The sequence below is a fragment of the Saimiri boliviensis genome, chromosome 8, assembly GCF_048565385.1.
Source record: "Saimiri boliviensis isolate mSaiBol1 chromosome 8, mSaiBol1.pri, whole genome shotgun sequence".
Classification (NCBI taxonomy): domain Eukaryota; kingdom Metazoa; phylum Chordata; class Mammalia; order Primates; family Cebidae; genus Saimiri; species Saimiri boliviensis.
In genome coordinates, this window is record NC_133456.1 from 119,642,226 (window position 1) to 119,664,262 (window position 22,037).

The following is a 22,037-nucleotide window of genomic DNA, read 5'->3' on the forward strand; positions in this document are numbered from 1 at the left end:
AAATTCTTCTGGAAAGAGGAGTACAAAGAAGTAGTTAAATTGTATGTCATTTTCCCTTTTAATTTCAGAAATGTCATTTGCCTGGAGACATATAACACCAGCTTTTTCTTGTCTTCTCAGACTAACCTAGAGTACTAGATAAGCCCAGTGTCAGTTCTCTGGAGTTGTTTCGTTCTTTCACACATTTCAACTTAACTGTAGCATTATGTACAAGTACTAGATTGTGCTAATATTATGGTGTGTGAATTGCTGAAAAGGATGATCACTAATCAGCTTAAGCGCTGAAATTAGTGCTGTTTTGTGTTTTCTGTGCTGATATTTGGGGTGTGAGTCTGTTTATCTTCCACTGAGATTTAAATACAACTCACCTGTTCAAAAAGCACTTAATACCTAATTGGTCTAATATTTTTTCTTTTTTTTTTTTTTTTTTTTGAGACGGAGTTTCGCTCTTGTTACCCAGGCTGGAGTGCAATGGCGCGATCTCGGCTCACCGCAACCTCCGCCTCCTGGGTTCAGGCAATTCTCCTGCCTCAGCCTCCTGAGTAGCTGGGATTACAGGCACGCGCCACCATGCCCAGCTAATTTTTTGTATTTTTAGTAGAGATGGGGTTTCACCATGTTGACCAGGATGGTCTCAATCTCTTGACCTCGTGATCCACCCGCCTCGGCCTCCCAAAGTGCTGGGATTACAGGCTTGAGCCACCGCGCCCGGCCCAGGTCTAATACTTTTATGTCAGTAAGAAACTTATTTTTTGGTATATACATTTGTCCCTCAGTTTCCACAGGGGACAGGTTTCCAGACTCCCCATGGATACCTAAGTCCCTGAGTGTCCCCCACGGACACTCAGGTCCCTGCTAGAATCTTCAATCATCTCTAAATGACTTATAATGCCTAATGTGATGTAAATGCTGTGTAAATAATTGTACCGTATCGTTCAGGGAATTATTACAAGAAAATGTCTGTGCCTGTTGAGTACTGGTGCAGTTTTTTTCAAATATTTGTGAACCAAGGTTGGTTAAATCTAAAGATACAAAACTCAGGGATATGGAAGGCTGAGTCTTTAACGTTTTTTATTATATAACTGAATTTTAATGTGGTTCCTTTTTTCTCATTACTGTAACTTGGAATTTCAAAAAGTCTTTATCTTATTTCTGAATAGGTTTTAGTTGGAATGGATAATGCTGTTTTTCTGTGGATCCTTTTTGCAAGTATTTGATTCTTAAATACTGAGAGGCATTCTTTTGCATTAGGGATCTCTTTATTTAAGGATAGCATTCTTTGAGAATATGAAGATTTTGTTAAATACTGGCTCAACATGTATCTTGAAATTTCAGACTTTGTAGCTCAGGGATGTTGTAATTCGGAGGCATCTGTATCTTTCCTCTCCGCCCCCTTCAAACTCCTCTCCATGCGTGCTTCAGCCCACTTGGCTGCAGGTGCACTGTCGCCTCCTCCACGTGGTGCAAGACGGGAAGGAAGTACTAGCCGTGCACATTTTTTTCTGAGATACTACCGTGAGCCATTATAATAGAATTTCTGAATTAAGCTGATTTAGAATGTTGACTTACTTTCATTCCAGTTAATGTTTAGGTTTCAAGGAATCACGAAGGAAGGAAATTATTTAAATCACTGCATTCAGCTTGAATGTATTCAGCAAAAGTCCACTATGTGTTTGGAATGTACATGCCTTTATTGACCAATTATTTTCTGCTTTCATGCCCTGCGTCTGTTTTTTAAAGATAAAGATGCTGAGAGAGGGTGGGAGCCATAATTACCCTAGTGAAGTAACAGAAAAGTGGAATCATGAATTTTTTTTTTTTTTTGAATCTTGAGTCATTGCTTATTTTCATAGACTTGGCTCTGTTGTGAGTGGTGGCAGTTTTTCCATCTGGCTTTGTTACCAAATTTCAGCCTGAAGAATCCCAGTTCAGAACTCCCTTTTCACTGCTGTGGCTGTGTCTTTAGTGTCTGCCTGTTGTCATAGGGTGTGGGTGGGTGCTGGGCCGTACACACAGAGAACAGGCGTGCATCAGTCCAGGCACCTGTGGAAAATCTTTTGTACTTCTTGGGAATATTTGGGAAAGACAGCTAAGTGACAGAGGGAAAAATACCTTGCATTCAAGGAGCTTGCCCAGGTTGCTTTCTGGAATTGTCCAGCAGCTGAGGTAGATGATTTAATACAGGCAGCAGGCAGGGACCACAGCCATGGAAGATAAGGAAGAGAAGAAAACAAAAGGTGGTGTCTGTTTGGGGAATAGCAACGGGACCTTTGCTGGAGTGGAAACTCCTCATGAGGCTGCTGAGCAGACTGCAGAGAGCTCAGTGTCAGATTCTCTCAGGCTTCAGATGCACAGTGGCCTCTGCTTTCGCCTGATCATGTAGGTGGATAGGGCCAGAGCCCCAGTTTCAGATGTAAACGCTGCAGGCCCTCCTTTGTTACTAGAATCAGAAACTTGGAACTACCTTAACAGATTTAGCAAATAAAACTTGCCCTCCCGCTTCCCTCAGAAAGAGCGCGGTGAGTGAGACTGTGCAGTGCACCTTACGTGTGGAAAAGTCACTCAGCCACTCACCTGCTGCCGCCTCTTCTGTTGCTCTGTGGATATGCTGACATCTTTAAAACATTTCTTTTAGCCTTTAACGATACAGTGATTAATTTTAATGATTTCCATCTTCGATGTTGTTTTTGATCTTCTTTTCATTTTGTTTCCTGCTTTTCGCATTCTCCTCCCCACCCCCCTCTTCTCTGTCCCATTTTTCACCGTCGGGTCATGTGTGTCTGTGTGTTGTGTGCGTGGGTTTCTGTTGTCTGGTGTTCTCTCCTCTCTTCTTGTCCTCACCCTTCTGCTGCTGTAGCCTCACAGGCTGTGGACCCTGGCCGAGCAGGTAGGGGACTTTCCTGTCTGTCACACCCGTGCCTCCTTGCCTAGCCCTGCTGCCTTGCGCGCATCCTGCCGCGGGGCAGACGAGCAGTTGAGTGCAGATTGGCTGGGGGTCTGTGGGCCCTGGGATCATGGGTGCTGCTGGCCCAGCGGTGTCGTGTCGAGGCCTCAGACGGAGCCGACGCTGTCTTCCCGTGGTGCGGTCGGTGGTCCCTTTGCCAGTTTGGGTTGTCTGTTTTCTTTCCTTCTCCACCTGTTTTCCATTTGCTTGTTTATTCTTAGTTGACCCTCTGTGGCTGTGTATTTTGCATTACTCACCGTGGCTGGTTCTCTGCTTGGCGCTGGTCTGCGGCGGCTTCGCTGCACAGCTGACTCGCATGTTCTCTTCTTTTTCTCCATCTCAGTGGTGAGATACCACAGCACAGGGTTACTGAGTACTATGGCATGTTTTAGTGACATTGTCTTTGTTTTTTTTTCTTATATATAAACAAGACAATTTTATGCATTTAGTACAAAAATTGAAATTCTCTCCTGAAGAATTTTAGTGTAATTGTTCAAACGAATTCTGAAGGGATTCCTTATTTTTTTGGTAAATTTATTGTAGATTCAGTGTTTTTTCCAACCAAGGTATTATATTGCCTTCCCAAAAAGTGGACATACAATTTTGGTTTGTAATGAGACCTAATGAGACTGCTCTTACCTGGACAGAGGTAACTGGTCAGAAATCAGCATGGTGTAATTTTTCAAGCAATTTGTGGTGCCAAGATAAGATTTCTGGATCCCTGTGTGAAATCAGCAGCCCAATGGCTCAACCACAAAGTCCTGCATAGCTTACCAGGATAAAATACCCCTTCTCTGACCCATGTCTTGGCCAAAAGTGTCCTCCTGAGGCCGGAGGATCAAGATGCTGCCCTCACCTCTTCCTCCCTGACGTGTCCGTCCACGTCCCGCATCTGCTTCACTGCCCTGGGCCCTCAGAATACACCTTTTGTTTTTAAAGGTGGATGCATGTAGTAGAAGTTTCTCCACAAAGATGCTTCATACCCTTCCCACCTGCTTTTGCGGCCAGCCGCCATCCCGGCAGTTTCCTTTTAATTGGCACAGTGTGTGGTTTATCTCTTCTCGCTCCTATTTCTGTATATCGGTCGTCAAGCTGTGTGAATCCAGTATTATCCTAATCAGGTATTCCTTCTGGAATTTAGGTTATCAAACTGAAAGCTAACAGCTGGTGCCTTGAAGAGGTTGTTGGTCCAAATGCTTTTAGTTTTATTTTTCACTTTAAGATTTTACCAAAGAAATGTTTCCCAGCTAAAAGAAGCATAGACCCTGATCTTCCACGTAAACTTGAACTAAACACCCTGTGTTGTTGCTTGCAGGGGACCTCAGGACCTGACCCAACCACTGTCTACGTGGACATGAGGGCCCTGAGGCATGACAGGTACTGTATGCTGCTGGGGTTTTTTCTTGTTTTCCTTTTTATTTTCTGTTCTGTGGCCTTGCACGCAGGTATCTGTGTAGGAGAAGTGGTGGGCATGACGCTCAGAGCATGGCTGTCGTGAGTGACGTGGTGGAGTTAGGCATTGGCCTGAACTTTGCAATTAGAAAACTGGCTGGGCACAGGGGCTCACTCCTGCAATCCCAGTACTTTGGGAGGCTGAGGCAGGCAGATCACCTGAGATCAGCAGTTTGAGACCAGCCTGGGCAACATGGCGAAACCCTGTCTCCACTAAAAATTAGCCAGGTATGGTGGCGAGCACTTGTAATCCCAGCTACTTGGGAGGCTGAGTCAGGAGAATTGCTTGAACCTGGGAGGCAGGGGTTGCAGTGAGCTGAGGTCTCACCTCTGCACTCCAGCCTGGGCAATAGAACAAGACTCTGTCTCAAAAAAAAAAAAAAAAAAAAAAGAAAAGAAAAACCCACTGCGGGACAGCAGTGGTAGGAAGAATGTGGCCAGAGCCGCTTTATCTGACTGTCTCACCGGGGGCAGGTGCTTGGTTCTTTTCCTTGGCCATTTTAAGAGGCACCATTTTGCACCTCTTATAAAATTTCAGCATCCTGCCCACATTTCTTTACATGAATGGAAATGTTTTGTGAAGGTGCTTAAAATTGGGGTTAGGGGTCACCTTTTCTATATGGCCTCCTAAGTGGCCCCGAAGAAGAAAAGTGGAGTTCTTGGTGAGTGTGTAAGTACGTCTCCAGGAGGCAGGGATGATAGGGTTGAGCAGGATGAAAAGACCTGTGGAGGAATCTCACCTGCTCAGATGAAATTTCGCCTGTTCACCTTCCTCTAGAGAGGAAGGAAAGAATGCTGTCATTTTTACTGCAGACTTCCCCATTGAAACAGGTCATTTTCCACTTGGTGACTGGACATGCCCATTCACTGTGGCTTAGGTGAAGTGTGTGGGACGTGGTGTCTGCCCTTATCACCATCAGCAGCTGCTCTGTGACGTGCTGTTGTGTGTGCCTGTGCCCCGGGGAGGTCTGGTGTGCCTGGAGGCATTTTCAGTCCTCACAATGTGAGCAGTGGCTCAGCTGGCATCTGGTGGGGGGAGGCAGAGATGCTGCCCCGCAGCCTGCGTGGAACAGCCCGTGGCTGAGAGCTCCCAGGCCCAGAAGCCACTGCTGCCCTGACCAGGGTTCACTCTCATGCATGTGTGCCTGGCCCTGTGGCTCTTGTATCTGAACCTCCGGTCGACAGACCCACTGGCTGCACAGTTAAGAAATAACAGATAAGTGGTGGCCACCTAGAAGCCCTAGAGAGGCCCTACAGGCTGTGGGCCAGGGACATCACCTGCCCAGGGTCACTAGCTGCCGGGGACAAAGTTCAGACTGGACCACTTAGAGAAATCAGAAATGTCATTTGAGATTAGATAACTTGTTTCTGGGTGTACAATTTTCTAAATAATCACTTTTAGGCTCTAAAACAAATCTGCTTGACTCCCCATAAGAATTCTTTGGAAAACATCTTATAATTGTATAACTTCCTGAAGAAGTGAGCAGTAGCTCATCAAAGAACACATTCTTGCAGTTCTGTGTATGGCCTGGCCCTCAAAGAGCAAACTTTGCCCTGACTGGGCTGCTAGCTCCTTTGGAGAGCATCTGAGATGGAAGTGAGGGTTCATAGGAAACAGGAGCGCACCATCCAGGTCGGGGTCCCACATGCCCGTCAGCACTCACGGCTCTGGCTCTTGCCTTGGTCTGAGCAGCACCAAGGGGAGCTGCTCGGATGCCGATGTCTTCACAAGACTCAGACCCTCCCTGCGTCCTCAGCATTTTACTTACAAAGAACAAAAACAAAGTCCTGCTCCACATGGCAGAGGGACTTCCTTTCACCAGGCCCTGCCCGGGCACCCCTGAACTGCTCCCTGCTGGCCTCCAGAGGCAGCCTGTGCCACTCTTCCTCCCGTGCACTTGGGTGGGAGACGCCACCCTTCCCTCCCGGCTCCTGGGGCTGCTCTCACTCTCCCTCATTCTTTTCCCTTTTTTTTTTTTTCTCACGATGTTCTCTTCTTTGACCTTTCTGACTGGGTCTGTCTGTGCCCCTCTGTCTGGCTGGGCCCCTTCTCCCTTAACCCCAGTGCAGGGAAGTCAGCGGTGTCCCAGCCTCTCCTCCAATGCTGCCTGCAGCCCACGGCCCCCAGCCCACTCCAGGGATTCTGGCCTCAGGAGCCTTCCCTCCAATCTTCCAAGCTCAGCTCCAAAGCTCTCTCCTTCCTTAAACCTCCCTTAAATATTCCCAGGTAAAAATGTCATCCAGCTTTAATCTCCATCGTTACTTCTGACCTTTACCAGCATGTAACAACGCCTTGTGCTGAAGCCACTGGCAGAAGGGGGCTCTGGGTCACACAGGTCAGAGGTCAGCATCTTTGGGACGAGGTGTTATTCTCTGTCACCTCAGCTTCCCTCTTGCGTTAGTCCCTTTCAGTCTCTCTAAGGAACACCTGAGGCTGGGTGATTTATAAAGAAAAGAAGTGTATTTGGCTCAGGGGTCTGCAGGCTCTACTGGAAGTGTACCTGCATCTGCCTCTGGTCACACCTCAGGGTGCTTCACTCACGGTGGAGGGAAAGACGCTGCATGTGCAGAGATCACACAGTGGGAGGAGGGGATGGGGGGGCAGACTCTTTAGCCACTGGCTCACCTGGGAGCTGGTAGAGCGAGAACCCACTCACCCCCAGGGAGGTGCTACACCTATTTGAGGGATCCGCCCACATGACTCCCACTCTTCCCATTAGGCCCCACCTCCAACCCTGGGAATGGCATTTCAGCAGGAGCTTTGAGGGTGCTCAGAACAGGTGCAGTGAAACCAGTCTTTCCAGGCACCTGTGAGGACGATGTCAGGGAACTCTGTGAAGTGTCAGACTGGGGCAGACGCTGTCCCTGGGCTCTGGCAGCCGGTTGATGACAGAGGACTTGCCTCTTCCGTTCCACAGGCCCAGGGCAGCTGAATACAGAGGGTGAGACAGTCAGACAGTCCAAGGCCAGCAGCTGCGAGGCATGAAGTGAGAGCCACCAAAAGCACTGACCTGTTTCTTTCTTGTTATTCTTCCTATAAAAACGGGATGGTGGTTTTCTCACTTGATCTGCATTAGGTTCTGTCACGGGATTAATTACTGCTCTGTCACTTTAGTGGCACACTCACTTGGGAGCTCCAAGGCACCTGCCCAATTATCATCTAATTACTCTGGAGAAGGTTAGCTTATTGGTATGCACCTGCAATTTACTTGAGAGAGGAGGAGAGTGAAGGCTTACAGAGGAAGACCACCATTGTGGAAGTCAGTGGTCAAACAGGTTCATTAGCCATTTCTACTTGGTTTTCTGCCTCTATTTCTGATGCCCTTTTTATTTATGGAGCCGTGGTGGGTGGGACCCGCCTGCATCTGCACAGGTCACCCTGGAGAGCATTTCTGCATCTCAGAGCAAGGAGACACACTCTCCCTGCTTCTGGTACAGATCACAGTCCCATATGTGCAGGAAGGAAATGATGAAACTGTTGAGACTATCTGGAAGAGACTGTTCATTTTTAAAATATTCTTTTCAATGTTATTCATTTAAAATGAATTCAGTAGTCTCTAGTGACTTCCAATTTGGTCTTTTCATGAATACTTGAGTTTTTCAGACTTTCAGTAGGAAAAAATATGGGTATTTGTCCACAGTTAAAGATGGGGTTTTAAGGCTGGGCACAGGGGCTCACACCTGTAATCCCAGTGCTTTGGGAGGCTGAGGCAGGAGAATCACTGGAGCACAAGAGTTTTGAGACCAGCCTGGGTAACATAGCAAGACTCCATCTCGACACATTTTTAATTAGCTAGGTGTGGTGGCATGTGCCGGTATTCCTGGCTACTCAGGAGGCTGAGGTGGGAGGACTGCTTGAGCCTAGGAGTTAAAGGCTACAGTGAGCTGTGATCACACCACTGCACTCTAGCCTGGGCGGCAGAGCAAGACCTTGTTTCAGAAAGAAATAGTTTTAGCAATTTGTTAGATCTTACGAACATTACACTGGTGTAAAGTCCAAGAATGAAAACTTTCTTAGCTTCCTCAGGGCTTGTAACTTGAAGTTATAGTTAAAGAGTATTACCAGAAAAGCATAGACATTAAATTAATTCCAACTCAGTGGTTAGCCCAGGTATCAAGATCCTGAGAGCAGGGGGCACAGAATAAAAGTCCATCAGTAGACTTGAGACTTAGCAGCAGAGTGGAAGGAGTGAAGATAGAGAAGAAGACAAACAACTAAACAGCAGACTTCAACCCGGTCAGATCCTTGTGTGTGTGTGTGTTGAAAGTGTGCGAGTGTCGTGTCTGCACATAAGTGAAAGTGAGTTTGTGTGTGTATGTGAGCTTGCCTGTGTCATGTTGCATGGGTGAGTGTGATCTGGGTACAAGTATGATGTAAGTGCATACGCGCATTAGAGTATGAGTTTGTGCAAGAGTATTGTGTATATGATGCTATTTTGTGTTGCAAGTGTGCCAGTGTGTGCAATACTGTGTGTGTTTCAACTGCACATGCATGTGCATGAGTGTATTGTGTATATTGTGTGCTGCAAATATAGACACGTGTGTGTGTGTCATGAGTGTTGCAGGTGTGCAAGTGTGTTGCAGTTATGACTGTTTCAGCTGGTGTACATGTTTATGGCTTTGCACATCTTGTGTGTGCATCCAAATATGCAGCATGTATTCGTATACACAGAGTACATGCAAGTATGAGCATGCATGTGTATGTTGTGTGGGTGTGTGGGTGTGTGGTACAAGTGTATGAGGGTCTGCAAGAATGCAAGTGCACACTCATGCATGTGTGTGCAAGTGTGAGTTTGTGCATGTGAGTATAGTGTACTGAATTTTGTGTGTGTAAGTATGTTGCATGTGTACATGTGTGGATGCAGATGCATTTGTGCTGGTGTGTTGGCTATGTGAGTATTGTGTGTGTTGCATGTATGTGCATGTGCACATTCAAATTGAGTCTTAGTATTGCCTTATGTTTTGTATGTGGAGTTGTGTTACAAGTATGCACACATGTGCATGGATGTGGAAGTATGTTGTGTGTGAGTGCATTCGTGTGCATACATGTGTGCATGAGAAGGATTCACTGGGAGGGTGCCAGAGTTCTCCAGCTGGTCTTTAGTGCACTCATCATGGCCTGTGGTTTCAGCAGACTGGGAGCTTGGCTGTAAGTGGAGCCCCTGCCCCTTTACTGAATTAGTCATGTGCTGCGTAGTGACGTTCTGTCAATGACGGACCACAGTGGTCCCCAAGACACTGTTCTCTAAACGTCAGTGGTTCCCCAAGACTGCAGTGAAGCCAAAAAATTCCTCTGAAAATGGAGGAGTTTTTTCAGAGGAATTTTTGACATTGTAGTCATCGTGTTTGTGGTGATGCTGGTATGAACAAACCTGTACTGCCAGTCCTATAAACATGCAGCAAGTAGGATCGTACACAGTACATGCATGATACTGGATTATGATAAAAGATGCTGTGTAACTGCTTTACGTACTTACCATTGGTCTTTACCTTAGAGTACATTCTCTCTACTTACAATGGAAAGTTAACTGTAAGACAGCCTCAGCAGGTCCCTCAGGAGGACTCTGGAAGAAGGGGCATTGTTCCCATAGGAGATCACAACTCCAAGCATGTCACTGCCCTAAAGACCTTCCAGTGGGACAAGATGTAGAGGTGGAAGGCAGCAATTTCAGTGATCCTGACCCTGTGGAGGCCCAGATTAATGTGTGTGTCTATTAGTTTTTGACAAAAAAAGTTTAAAAAGTAAAAAGCTTTTAATTGGAAGCTTATAAGGATATAAGGAAAATTGTACAGCTCTACAATATGTTTTAATTTGTGTTTTTATAAATGAGTCAAAAAGCTTTTAGCAATTTACAACATAAAGTTATGGTAAATGGAGATTAATTTATTTAGCAGAGGAATTTTCATGTAGATTTAGTGTCGCTTACGGGCACAGTGCTTATGAAATTGACAGCCGCGTCCAGTGAGGTCTTAGCCCTTTGTGCACACTCACCACCTGCTCACCTAGAGCAGCTTCCAGCCCTGCAAGCTCTGTTTATGGGTAAGTTTCCTATATGGGTACACACTGTTTTTTATCTCTTTACAGCATTTTTTACTAGTCCCTTTTCTATGTCTAGATACAGAAATGCTGTTGCGTGTGTAGATGCGTGCTGTCCAGGCATGCAGCCTGGGAGCACTTGGCTGTACCACACAGCATAGGAGCATAGAAGGCTCCCCCATCCAGGTGTGTGTAGGTCACTTGTGGTGTGTGCACGATGACACAGGAGGCTCCCAATCCAGGTGTGTGTAGGACACTAGTGGTGTGTGCACGATGACATAGTCAGGAGGCTCCCCCATCCAGGTGTGTGTAGGTCACTAGTGGTCTGTGCACGATGACACAGGAGGCTCCCCATCCAGGTGTGTGTAGGACACTAGTGGTGTGTGCATGATGACGCAGTCAGGAGGCTCCCCGTCCAGGTGTGTGTAGGACACTAGTGGTGTGTGCACGATGACACTGGAGGCTCCCCCGTCCGGGTGTGTATAGGACACTAGTGGTGTGTGCACGATGACACAGTCAGGAGGCTCCCCATCCAGGTCTGTGTAGGACACTAGTGGTGTGTGCACGATGACACAGTCAGGAGGCTCCCCCGTCCAGGTGTGTGTAGGACACTAGTGGTGTGTGCACGATGACACAGTCAGGAGGCTCCCCCGTCCAGGTGTGTGTAGGACACTAGTGGTGTGTGCACGATGACACAGTCAGGAGGCTCCCCCGTCCAGGTGTGTGTAGGACACCAGTGGTGTGTGCACAGTGACACAGTCAGGAGGCTCCCCCGTCCGGGTGTGTGTAGGACACTAGTGGTGTGTGCACGATGACACAGTTAGGAGGCTCCCCCATCCAGGTGTGTGTAGGGCACTCATAGTGTGTGCACGATGACACTGTCAGGAGGCTCCCCATCCAGGTGTGTGTAGGACACCAGTGGTGTGTGCACAATGACACAGTCAGGAGGCTCCCCCATCCAGGTGTGTGTAGGGCACTCATGGTGTTTGCACAATGACGCAGTCGATTGACAACTCATCTCTCAGGATGTCTCCATGTCATCAAAGGACATGACGGTACTTTTCTCTCTGGCTTCTCAGTGTGTCACATGCTCCTCAGGTGACTGCCCCAGCAGGTGTACCCGGGAGCCTCACCCTCACTCCCCCGTCCCTTGGGTCCCCTAGCTGAGCCTCAGAGTTGTTTGGCTGCGATAAATCTGACAGGTGCTTGGATTAGGCTCAGGACCCACTGTCTGGCCTCAGATCTATCACTTTCTGGCTGTGAGATCCTGCACAGGCTGCCTTCTTGTGTTTTACTTTCTCTGCCTGTGAAGTGGTAGTAGCAATGCCACTCCTAAAGTTGCTAGGGGGATTCTTTTTTTTTTTTTTTTGAGACGGAGTTTCGCTCTTGTTACCCAGGCTGGAGTGCAATGGCGCGATCTCAGCTCACTGCAACCTCCGCCTCCTGGGTTCAGGCAATTCTCCTGCCTCAGCCTCCTGAGTAGCTGGGATTACAGGCACGCACCACCATGCCCAGCTAGTTTTTTGTATTTTTAGTAGAGACGGGGTTTCACCATGTTGACCAGGATGGTCTCGGTCTCTTGACCTTGTGATCCACCTGCCTCAGCCTCCCAAAGTGCTGGGATTACAGGCTTGAGCCACTGCGCCCGGCCCTGCTAGGGGGATTCTTAGTATGTGTCAGGTGCTTGGGACAGTGCTGGCTGTAGGTCTTGGTACAGTTAGCTGATATAGTTGTACCTTTACATGGATATACGATTTTGTGTATGTACTCATTTAAATGCCTTTTTTCTTATGATTAGTTTATATTTTTCTCCTTTATTTCTTCTGCTCTGATTGTTTTCAGGCATGAACAGCCTTTTAATCCGTCGTCTTGCCCAGCTCGAGACATGATCATTGAGTAAGGGACAGTATGACTTTCACGATTCCTTAAACAGAACTTACAGTCCACTAGAAAACAGATGACTACCCAGTGGAGAAAACTGAATGAAAAGGAAATAATTGACATTTACACCATGTCACTTGTTATTTGGACGGGAGAGTCTCCTGCGAGGCCCTGCCATCCTCCCATAGCCTGGTTTGCACTGCTCCCGCCTCTCTGGCTCCCCACTCTCCAAAAATTCCCTAGCCGGATGTGTGTGGAAGGAGAGCAGCCATGGAGCACCATGGCCGGCTGCAAGCAGGCCAGGATGGTTGCCAGAGGCAGGCTCTGGGCCCTGCCCCTCCGAGGCATGTTTTCAGGAGAAGGAAGAGGCAGGCTTGTTGCCATAATATTTTTGTCTGTGCTTTTTTAGAATTACCATCCATATCCCAGAGAGACTGCATCCATGTTTAAACTCATTGATATTTTGAGTCTTCACATCCCATTTTCTAATTTTCTAATTTCTTCTTTCCCTTTGCCGCATCAGTGTGACTTTAAGCCTTTCAGGGCCTCAGTTTATCTCCTAAATGAAGCAATGAGCATTTCCCACTCACCATGATCCCCTGCAGCTGACTTTCCTCCTGACCCCTCCACCTTCCCCAGACCCCAGCACTCTACTGTCTGCTGACGGCCCTTGGGCTGACCAACATCCCCTCCCTCCAATATCAACAGTGTTGCCTCTGCATGTAAACATGACATGATAAATGCTGTCTAAAAACAAAAGCTCTGGGCCTGGGGCATGGGCTTGGTCACCCAGAGACAGGAGGCTGTGCCCTCCATGAGGCCAGCAGTGTTGCATCTCAGAAGCCAGGAGGAGAGTACATGCCCTCTCCTCTGCAGCATGGGCTGTGCAGAGTGATGCCTCCAGAGGGCATGTGAAGGGGATGGGGAAAACCTGCGGATGTGACCCAGCTCAGTGCAAGGTCACCACCAACGGTGACGAGCGGGGAGGGGTGCTCATCTCCGAGGCCTTTCTCCAAAACACCAGTGACCCACGTCTATCCATGAACAAGGTCAGACAAATCCCAACCTAAGGGCAGCCTACAAAACAGCTCCCCAGTCCCCTCAAAACTGTCAAGGTCAGCAAATCAAGGACATTTCTCAGAGACGGTCACAGCCCGTAGGAGCCCAAGAAGACGTAACAGCCAAATGTCATGTGGGATTCTGGGTAGGGTCCTGGGACGGAAAGGGGCATTGGGGGAAAGTGAGGAAGCCTGAGTAAAGGATGGATTTCAGTCATCTTAGTGTTGGCTCACCAGTCCTAACTGATGTCAGATGTGCGTACATTCTGAAACTGGGTTGTATTGTAGGGCAACGTGGGAGCTCTACCATCTGCTCAGTTTTTCTTAAATCTGAAACTGTCCTAAAAAGTGTATTTTTAATTTTTTTTATTTTTTAAATTAGCGCATAATTGTACAACTCATAGGGTAAATAGTGATGTTTCAATACATACAGCGCATGCTGAGCAGATCGGGGTATTAGATCAGGAACATGCATCATTTCTTTGAAAATGTTTGGTGTCTTCCTCCTAGCTATTTGAATAGTAAATTACTTAGTTATAGTCATCCTGCAGAACACGGGAACTTATTCCCCCCATCCAGCTGTGACTCTGTTCCCTTTAACAAATCTCTCCCCATCCCTCTCTCCCCAGCGTCCAGTATCCCTTCTATTTTGTACCTCTATGAAATCAACTTTATTTAGCTTCCACGAGTGAGAACATGCAGTGTTTAACTTTCTATTCCTGGCTTATTTCATTTAATGTAATGTCCTGCATTTTCTTCCATCCTGCTGCAGATGACAGGATTTCATTTTGTTATGGCTGAATTGTATCCAGTGTAACATACCACACTTTCCATATCCATTCATCTGCTGTCGGACTCCTGTGTGGATTCCGTATCTTAGCTGTTGTGAACCACACTGCAGTAGACAGAGGAGTGCAGATGTCTCTGCAGTAGACAGATGATTTTCCTTCCTTTGGATAAACCCCCAGTGAGATTGTTGGATCATATGGTAGTTCTATTCGTGGGTGTGTGTGTGTGTGTGTGTGTATGTGTGTGTGTACTAGTTTATATTTCTAGCAACAGGTCTAAGAGTCTCTCCTCCCTCTCTGTACCCTCACCAGCATTTGATATTTTTTGTCATTTTGATAATAGCCATCTTAGCTGGAGTGAGGTGGGATTTCATTGTGGTTTTGAACTTCACCTCTCTGGTAATGGCTGAGCAGCCCATGCTGCGCTCTGCCCGTGGAGTAGCCATTCTTTTATTCCTTTTCTTTCCTAATAAACCTGCTTTCACTTAAAAAAAGAAAAGGATTTCCACTTCTCTGATGATTTGTGATGTGAGCGCTTTTCATGTATCTTCTGGCCATTTATGTCTTTTGAGAAGTGTGTTCAGATCATTTACCCATTTTTAAATCAGATTGTTTGGTTTTTTCTTTGCTTGGGTTTTTGCTTTTGAGGTTGAGCTGTTTGAGTTCCTTATATATTCTGAATATTAATTCCCTCTCATATGAGTAGTTTGTAAATGTGTTCTTTCATTCTGTAGGTGGTTTTTTCACTTTGATTGTTCTCTTTTGCTGTGCAGAAGCTTTTAAATTACATATAATCCCATTTGCTTGTTTTTGTTTCTGTGGCCTGTGCTTTTGACGTCTTATTCAGAAAGTATTTTTTTTTTAAAGCCAAGGAGTTCTCAAAAACAAAAAGGTGTTTTTTTTTTTGTTTTTTTTTTGTTTGTTTGTTTTTGTTGTTGTTGTTTTTAATTCAGTGCAAAGGAATTTGTCATGAAAACCTTGTGGATGGACATAAAGCGATAAACAGTTTATCCCACTCTTTGCCACAGTAATACTGATGCTTCCCCCCGGCCCCCCACTTTTTTTTGAGACGGGTCTTACTCTGTCACCCAGGCTGGAGTGCAGTGGCATGATCACAGCCCACAGTGATCTCTGACTCACAAGCTCAAGTGATCCTCCTACCTCAGCCTCCCGAGTACTTGGGACTACAGGTACATGCCACCACACCTTGCTAACTTTTGCATTTTTTGTAGAGATGGGGTCTCACCACGTTGCCTAGGCTGGTCTCAAACTCCTGAGCTCAAGTGATCCTCCTGCCTCAGCCTCCCGAAGTGCTAAGGTTACATGCATAAGCCACTGCACCCTGCACATCAATGCATGTGATTGGGATCTTAGGTAGCAGGGGTCTGTGCTCAGACTTAGCATTCAGAGATCAAGCACTTTGGAAACTTGGAAACCACCTGGCCTTGGAAGAAGATGGAAGAGGGCAGTTTGTGCTGCAAGGTAGGCTCAGTCCACACCTCCAGATGTGCCTTTTATGGGAAGAAAAGAACAGAGAACTCTCTTCCTCCTGAGGGAGAGAAAGGGGAGAGGAGGCACAAGAGTCTGGATTGGAGGGGTCAGGTTAAGTTTATAATTCTATACGTGAAAACATGCACAAAGTATGCTTCGGTACTTCATCTGTGCAATGCTGTTGGTTAGATGAAAGCCTTCTTCTGTTTTCTCTTGTTGCTCATTTTCAGGGTGATTGGTGTCTGTTTCTGGGCTTCCATGACCAAGTCTGCTTGCCCTTAGCCTTTTGTGGTGGCCACTGTGGCTGTCTCATGCAGTCATCTATGGCTTTGTTAGGGCTTGAGTCCCAGGAGCCCCTCCTGTAGAGATAATAGTGCCTTTGTTTTTGGCCTTGTTTGTTTTGTTAGTGGTTTTGAATGTGTGAACATGATGCCTGTTATTTTTAAGCATTGCTATTCCTTGTGATTTTAATGCTCTTATGTGCTTCACTGGTTGCAAAGGAAATAGCAAGACCTTAAAATCCCAACTTTGACAGTAACACTTGCCTCAGTCTCCTCCTGCAACTCAGCTGCCAGGAGGCTGCAGACTAGGCTCAATCACAGAATCTCTGTCAATTAGCCTAAAAGTTTTGAACATTTAATTTCTCCTCTTTTTGGGGGGATTTTTAAAAGGTTGTTGTTCAAATGGTCTTATTGTGTTGGGTATTTTAAATGTTTCAAATTGATTTTGGAAGAAGTTGTAGTTTAAAATCTTAAGTTCTGGTTGCTTTTTCAGCAGCACATACGTAAATGCCATCCTCAAACAGTGAGCATGGCTGCGCTGCAGCTGAGCTTTGCATGTGGCCCCAGGTTACTCTGTGTCCCGTCTGCTCCCCTCGAAATGCCACAGAGTTGGCACTGAGGTCAGCACCAGCTCTGTCTGCATCTGGTCTCATGCTGGTTTTTGAGACTGAAGGTGCAGAGGGTGCATGAACCTTCAGGTCATGAGTGGCCATCGGGCCAGCGCTGAGCAGCGGCGTGGGCAGACAGGGTGGTGCTCTGCATCAGGTGCCTGCCCCGAGGTGTTGGTCACGGCTCCAGCTGCACTCATCTGAAGCGATTGTCTTTCTGGTGGGGGCGGTGCTGCCATGTGCCAGCGCTTGTCTGTTGGGGTAGAGAATGCTGTTTTGTTTCTCGGTTGTTATTATGTCTCTGGAGCTGGTGTGCTGCTGGGTGCTCTGCCAGCCAGTGGGAGGATGCCAGGTACTGCCAGGGCTTGGGGGGGTGGTCCTGGGCAGAGGGCAGTGTGCTCATCCCCCTTTGCCTGGCCCAGATGACGCTTCTTGCCCCTGTGTGAGAATCTCAGTTGGAGGAAGAGAGTCCCATCTGTAGCTTTGTGGGGAAGGATTAGAGAGAGGTTTGACCGTGGCTCTCAGACAAATGATGAAAAACCGGGTTATCTAAGCAGCACCTTCCCACCCATTCCCAGGAGGTCAAGTGTGTGATGCCAGGAAGCATTTATGAAGAATGAAGACCTCACAGAAAGACCTTGTGACCCCTATGCCTTCATTCCCCACCCAGGGTTACACCATACAATCAGGGCTCCAGCCTTCCGAGGCATCGCTTCTGGCGAAACAAGTTGCTAATTTCAGTCAGTTTGAGAGCAGTTCAAGGACAGAGCAGGTTAGAGGCTAGTGGCAAGTACCCTCATGTCAACTCTCTGTCTCTGCTTTTTCAATAAAAGTCCAAACTTCAAGTCCACTTAACAGCGTAGTGTCAAAAGACAGTTCATTCCCTACAAGTCCAGGGTTTATACTAGAGTCAAGAAGAAATAAGGGGCAAGACAGGCCAGGCTGGAAGAGTTATTCAGACACACAGTTAAATTGTAGCCCTGATGGGAAAGTACGTGCACTGTTTAAAACTGACTTTCCCCTGGGGAGGGTGTCAGTGCACACCTCTTGGAGCCGATCTGGTCAGCAGTAACACACGCTGGAGGCACAGGAAGAGCGGCACAGAGTCCTGGGTCTGGAGCTGGCAGCTCTACTCAGCCCTGAGTTATCTGAAGCAGACTTTGCAGCATGACCTGAGTGGCAGGTGCTCTGCCACAGAAGGTAGCTCTGCTGGGCACAGGCCTTGGCACGATGGCTCCTGCAACATGAGGGTCCTCTTAGGGCATCACATGGTCCTGTTGGTGGCTCAGTCACACTTCCTGCAGGAGAGGGCTAGCGTGGCTGCCTCTGTGTGTGTTTCTCCCTCCTTCATGGAGCACTCCTGCCCTGCTCTGGCTCCTGGAGTCCTCAGACCTCTGCGCTTCCCTCCAGCAGCCCACCTCTCTCTTGTAAAACCATGCCAGGAGATGCCTTGATTTTAACCTTACAACCTGGTTCTAACTGAGAAATGTTAACAGCTACTTATAACTTACGGACCGTGAGCACTTCAGAGTCATAGCTCATTTAATTTGCCCAAACCTGGTGATATCTGCATATGATCCCCAGTTTGAGAAAGTCAGCACCAAGCTCAGTTGGACGTGGGTCTTAACTCAGCCCGCCCTGTAACTGTGGAGGACACTTGTTTGAGAACAACCAAGATCACCTTGTTTATTGCTGTGAGTTCTTTGCACATGGAAGGTAATCAGCCCTTCAATGTGTATGTTGCAGATATATCTCCTAGTTCTGTAGGAAAACGTCTCTTCTGCCCTTAGATAAGGGGTAGCTTTTTTCCTCTCTTTGCTATGTGGATGTTGTTCTCTCTCTTTAGGTGGCTATTGTTCAGCTTGGTGTAGATGAGGGAATTCCTGTGTGGCATTTGCTAGCAGGATGTTGAGCTGCTTCATCCTAGACTGGCCCAGAGTGATTTAGCACCCTATGCCTGTTTTCATATGAAGCACACCTTTTTCATACTAACCAGAGAGGAAATTCTGGATGATAGATCTTCCATGTTTTCCACACTTCAGACAAGGTTCTCAGCTGAGATTCCATCTTGCTCCCCTTCCTGAGGCTGTGGGTCAGTACGGGGGCAAGAGCAGGAGAGAGTGAAGGATGTGCGGCCAGAGGGCGAGGCGCTGGCCAGCACACACCTGCCCGGAGCCTCGCCTGTCTTGTTTTGCTCCATGCCCCCTTAGTGGCTGGGCACAGGCCAAGGCAGAAACTCACAGGGATGGAGAGAAGGAAGACGTGGGAATACTGCACAGCCTGTGCCCTGCCTGGCAGAGCCCTGGACCCTCTCTGAAGCCATCCCCATAGTGACAGCTCCTAGAGCTGCCAGTTCATCTGACTCCAGCCAGTGACAGGATCTCAGACATCCTAAAGTAGAGATGACTGTGGCCTGGGCACGGACACAGAAACAGTGTGTCCAAAACAGCCCTCGGTCTTGGCTGCGTTTCACTCCCTGGCTGGTCACCTGGCCTTTGTAGGGTGCTGAGGCAGGGCCGTCTGACCCCACCTCTCATTTTTTCCCTCTCCTCACCATCTTAGGTGCCTCTTTCTCACTGCTGCCCCGGCCAGCTGGCCTGGCTTCTCTGCTACTGTCTTCATCTGGAGCAGATCGCCCATTTCTGGAATCTGCAGTTCACCGGCTTTTGACTCCACTGGCCGCTCAGATCAGGGCACGTGTGCGGGCCTCCTGGCACAGCAGGAAGGAGTTGGTGTCCTTGTCCGGCATGGGCACATCCTGCCGATATGTCAAGTGTGCTCGTGCTGTGTGCTGCTGCGTGGTCAGGGTCCAGAGGAGAGCGTGTTTGTGTTGCATCACAAATTCTAGGTATTCTCAGGGCAAGTCTCAATAGTAACCCACCTGAAGTTAGCATAACCCTACCTGGCTCCTGAAAGTTCTTCGGTTTCTTGCAGTTCTGTGTTAAAGCACCCAGTGAGGCTTTTGTGGAGGGGGTTAGCGTCATCAGTCTGTTGGTGTATTCCCGAAGAGCTTGAGTCATGTGAACTCTGTGGCAGCCCTCATCAGCTGTTAGCAGCAAGGTTTCCCTTTAAGACAAACACCAGCCAGGCGCGGTGGCTCAAGCCTGTAATCCCAGCACTTTGGGAGGCTGAGGCGGGCGGATCACGAGGTCAAGAGATCAAGACCATCCCAGTCAACATGGTGAAACCCCGTCTCCACTAAAAATACAAAAAATTAGCTGGGCATGGTGGCACATGCCTGTAATCCCAGCTACTCAGGAGGCTGAGGCAGGAGAATTGCCTGAACCCAGGAGGCGGAGGTTGCGGTGAGCCGAGATCGCGCCATTGCACTCCAGCCTGGGTAACAAGAGCGAAACTCCATCTCAAAAAAAGACAAACACCAAAGAGTTGATGCTTGTCACCCAATCTGAAGTGGCTCCAGTAAGTGTTCCTCCCTGATCAGACTCCTGCTTATACACGCAGGCGGCCTCCCCAGTGTCTCCTCTCCTGCGGATGGGAAAGTGCCACTAGCCTTCCCTGTTTCTGCTCCACCACAGATGACCCTCCCTGGCACAGGCTGCTCTGTCAGCAGCAACAGGAGAAGTCACACTAGGTTGGGTGAGGAATTGTTCTGTAGCCTCAGTCATTGAACAGCCACAGGAGACAGTGGCCCTGGCTGCAGACAGCCCTGGGTCCTGCAGGAGCAGTGCAGCTGTCAAGACCCTTCCGAAGACACTGGCACACATGCCACGCCTGCACCAAGCCCTTCACGCTGCTCCCGGATTGACTGGCACCACATGTCTTCCATGCTGCTGAGTGCCTCCCCCTTGGTGGCAGGAACACCCCTGTGCCCAGAGGTGCACACACCCTCCACAGCCTCCCTCAGGCTTTGCAGAGGCCTGTACTGGACTGTTCCCTCAGAGCCCTGTGACATTCTGGCTTCTTTCTTGGTACCTCCTGCCCCTTCCCTCCCCTTCATCCTCTTTCTTTGACTACACCTGTCAGTTACAGAGGAAGACCACTGTGCCCAGTGCCTAAGAGTGTGGTTCAAATCTCAGTGAGGGCTGGGCATGGTGGCTCACGCCTATAATCTCAGCTCTTTTGGAGGCTGAGGCAGGAGGATCACCTGAGACCGGGAGCTTGAGACCAGCCTGAGCAACATAGTGAGACCTCATCTCTACAAAAACATAGAAGTTAGCCGGATGTGGTTGTACACACCTGTACCCCGGCAGCTCAGGAGGCTGAGGTGGGGGGATTGCTTGAGGCCAGCAGGTCAAGACTGCAGTGAGTCAAGATTACACCACCGTATTCCAGCTTGGGTGACAGAGAGAGACCCTATCTCCGGAAAAAAACCACATCCATGGTAGGAAGGGCATCTCAGGAGCCAACAGACTCCCTGCCCACAGCCTGTCCCGAGGTGGGAGGCAGGTCCTCCTCTGATCTGCCGTCTTCAAGCCTTTGAGCACTTTCTCCTTTGCTTTACTTTGTTTAAATAAAAATTGCCTCTTAGGTAAATGAAGAGTGTCGTGGTCCAGTAGGACCTGGTAAAAATGCAAAACCAGTAGTGAAGCCCTCAAAAGACAGAAATGATGCTCCTGCAGGGACTGTTGGCGAACCACTGGCTGTGATTGCTGCAATGTTCTTGCAGTTCTTAAGATTAAATTACTACGACGTGTTCTTTGAAGAGGTTCTTTTCTCAGTAGTTTTGCCGTCAGGGCCCAGCAGTTCTCTCTGCTCTGTGGCTGTGATGCTCACACTGCCTTTGGAGGGCTCTCAGCCCCTGCACACCTGGCCCTGCTTCCACCCGCAGTGCAGCCATCCATGCTTCAGGACCAGGTGGCACGGTCCTGGGCGACCCACAGCTCTTTCAAGGATGCCCTGTAATCCGTTTTCTTCTCCTTTTCTGAAAATAAGTGGACTCATGGTTACTTTAAGTTCAGAGCCATTTTTCCAGTTATTTGGCAGATTTGAGAGATGCGGCTTCGTCTGCCTTCTTTGTGGCCGTCACTTTGGGTACAGTTTCCACTGCTACTGGGTTGCCCTTTCTGTGACTTATGTCTTTGCCATTGGATGATGCTCAGAATCAACTTTCCCTGAGGGCCTGCTGGGCTCATGACCTCATGCTGAATTGGTGAAGGGGAAACTGGACAGAAAACACATCTAGGAATATTTTTTCTTTCTATTTGCAGAGTCCGTTTAGTGGAAAGAGGATCCCCTCATAGCCTGCCCCTGATGGAATCAGGAAAGGTAAGAATTACAGGAAGAAGCATGCATTTCTGTGTCAGTTTGCTTCTGAGTGTATGGGCCTTTAAGTTTTAAGAAATGTATTTTATAGAAATATTTTTTCAAAAGCTTTCTGGAAAGTAATATATCAATCAGTATAGAAACTCAAAATAACAGTGTTTTAAACAAGTTAGACTTTTTTCCTCAGGTAAAAGTTGGGAAGTCAGCATTTCCTGCACAGGCACTGCTGCCTCTGGCCTCGTTCTGCACAGTGTATCCCGATTCCCAAGGGTAC

At 48.0% G+C, this 22,037-nt stretch overlaps 1 protein-coding gene across 5 annotated transcripts in view; it reads left to right on the top strand.

Annotated features, from left to right (window-relative positions):
* The window catches only part of DIP2C (disco interacting protein 2 homolog C), a 387,558-nt gene that overhangs the window by 352,553 nt on the left and 12,968 nt on the right, over positions 1–22,037 (top strand). For 3 of the 5 annotated variants that reach the window (XM_010349712.3, XM_074405140.1, XM_010349711.3), the window contains 3 exons: positions 2,858–2,887; positions 4,260–4,321; positions 21,709–21,766. In XM_010349712.3, the coding sequence (XP_010348014.2) occupies positions 2,858–2,887; positions 4,260–4,321; positions 21,709–21,766 (150 nt within the window). The remainder of the gene's footprint in view (positions 1–2,857; positions 2,888–4,259; positions 4,322–21,708; positions 21,767–22,037) is intronic. The other 2 variants (XM_074405141.1, XM_010349713.3) reach the window with 1 other exon arrangement.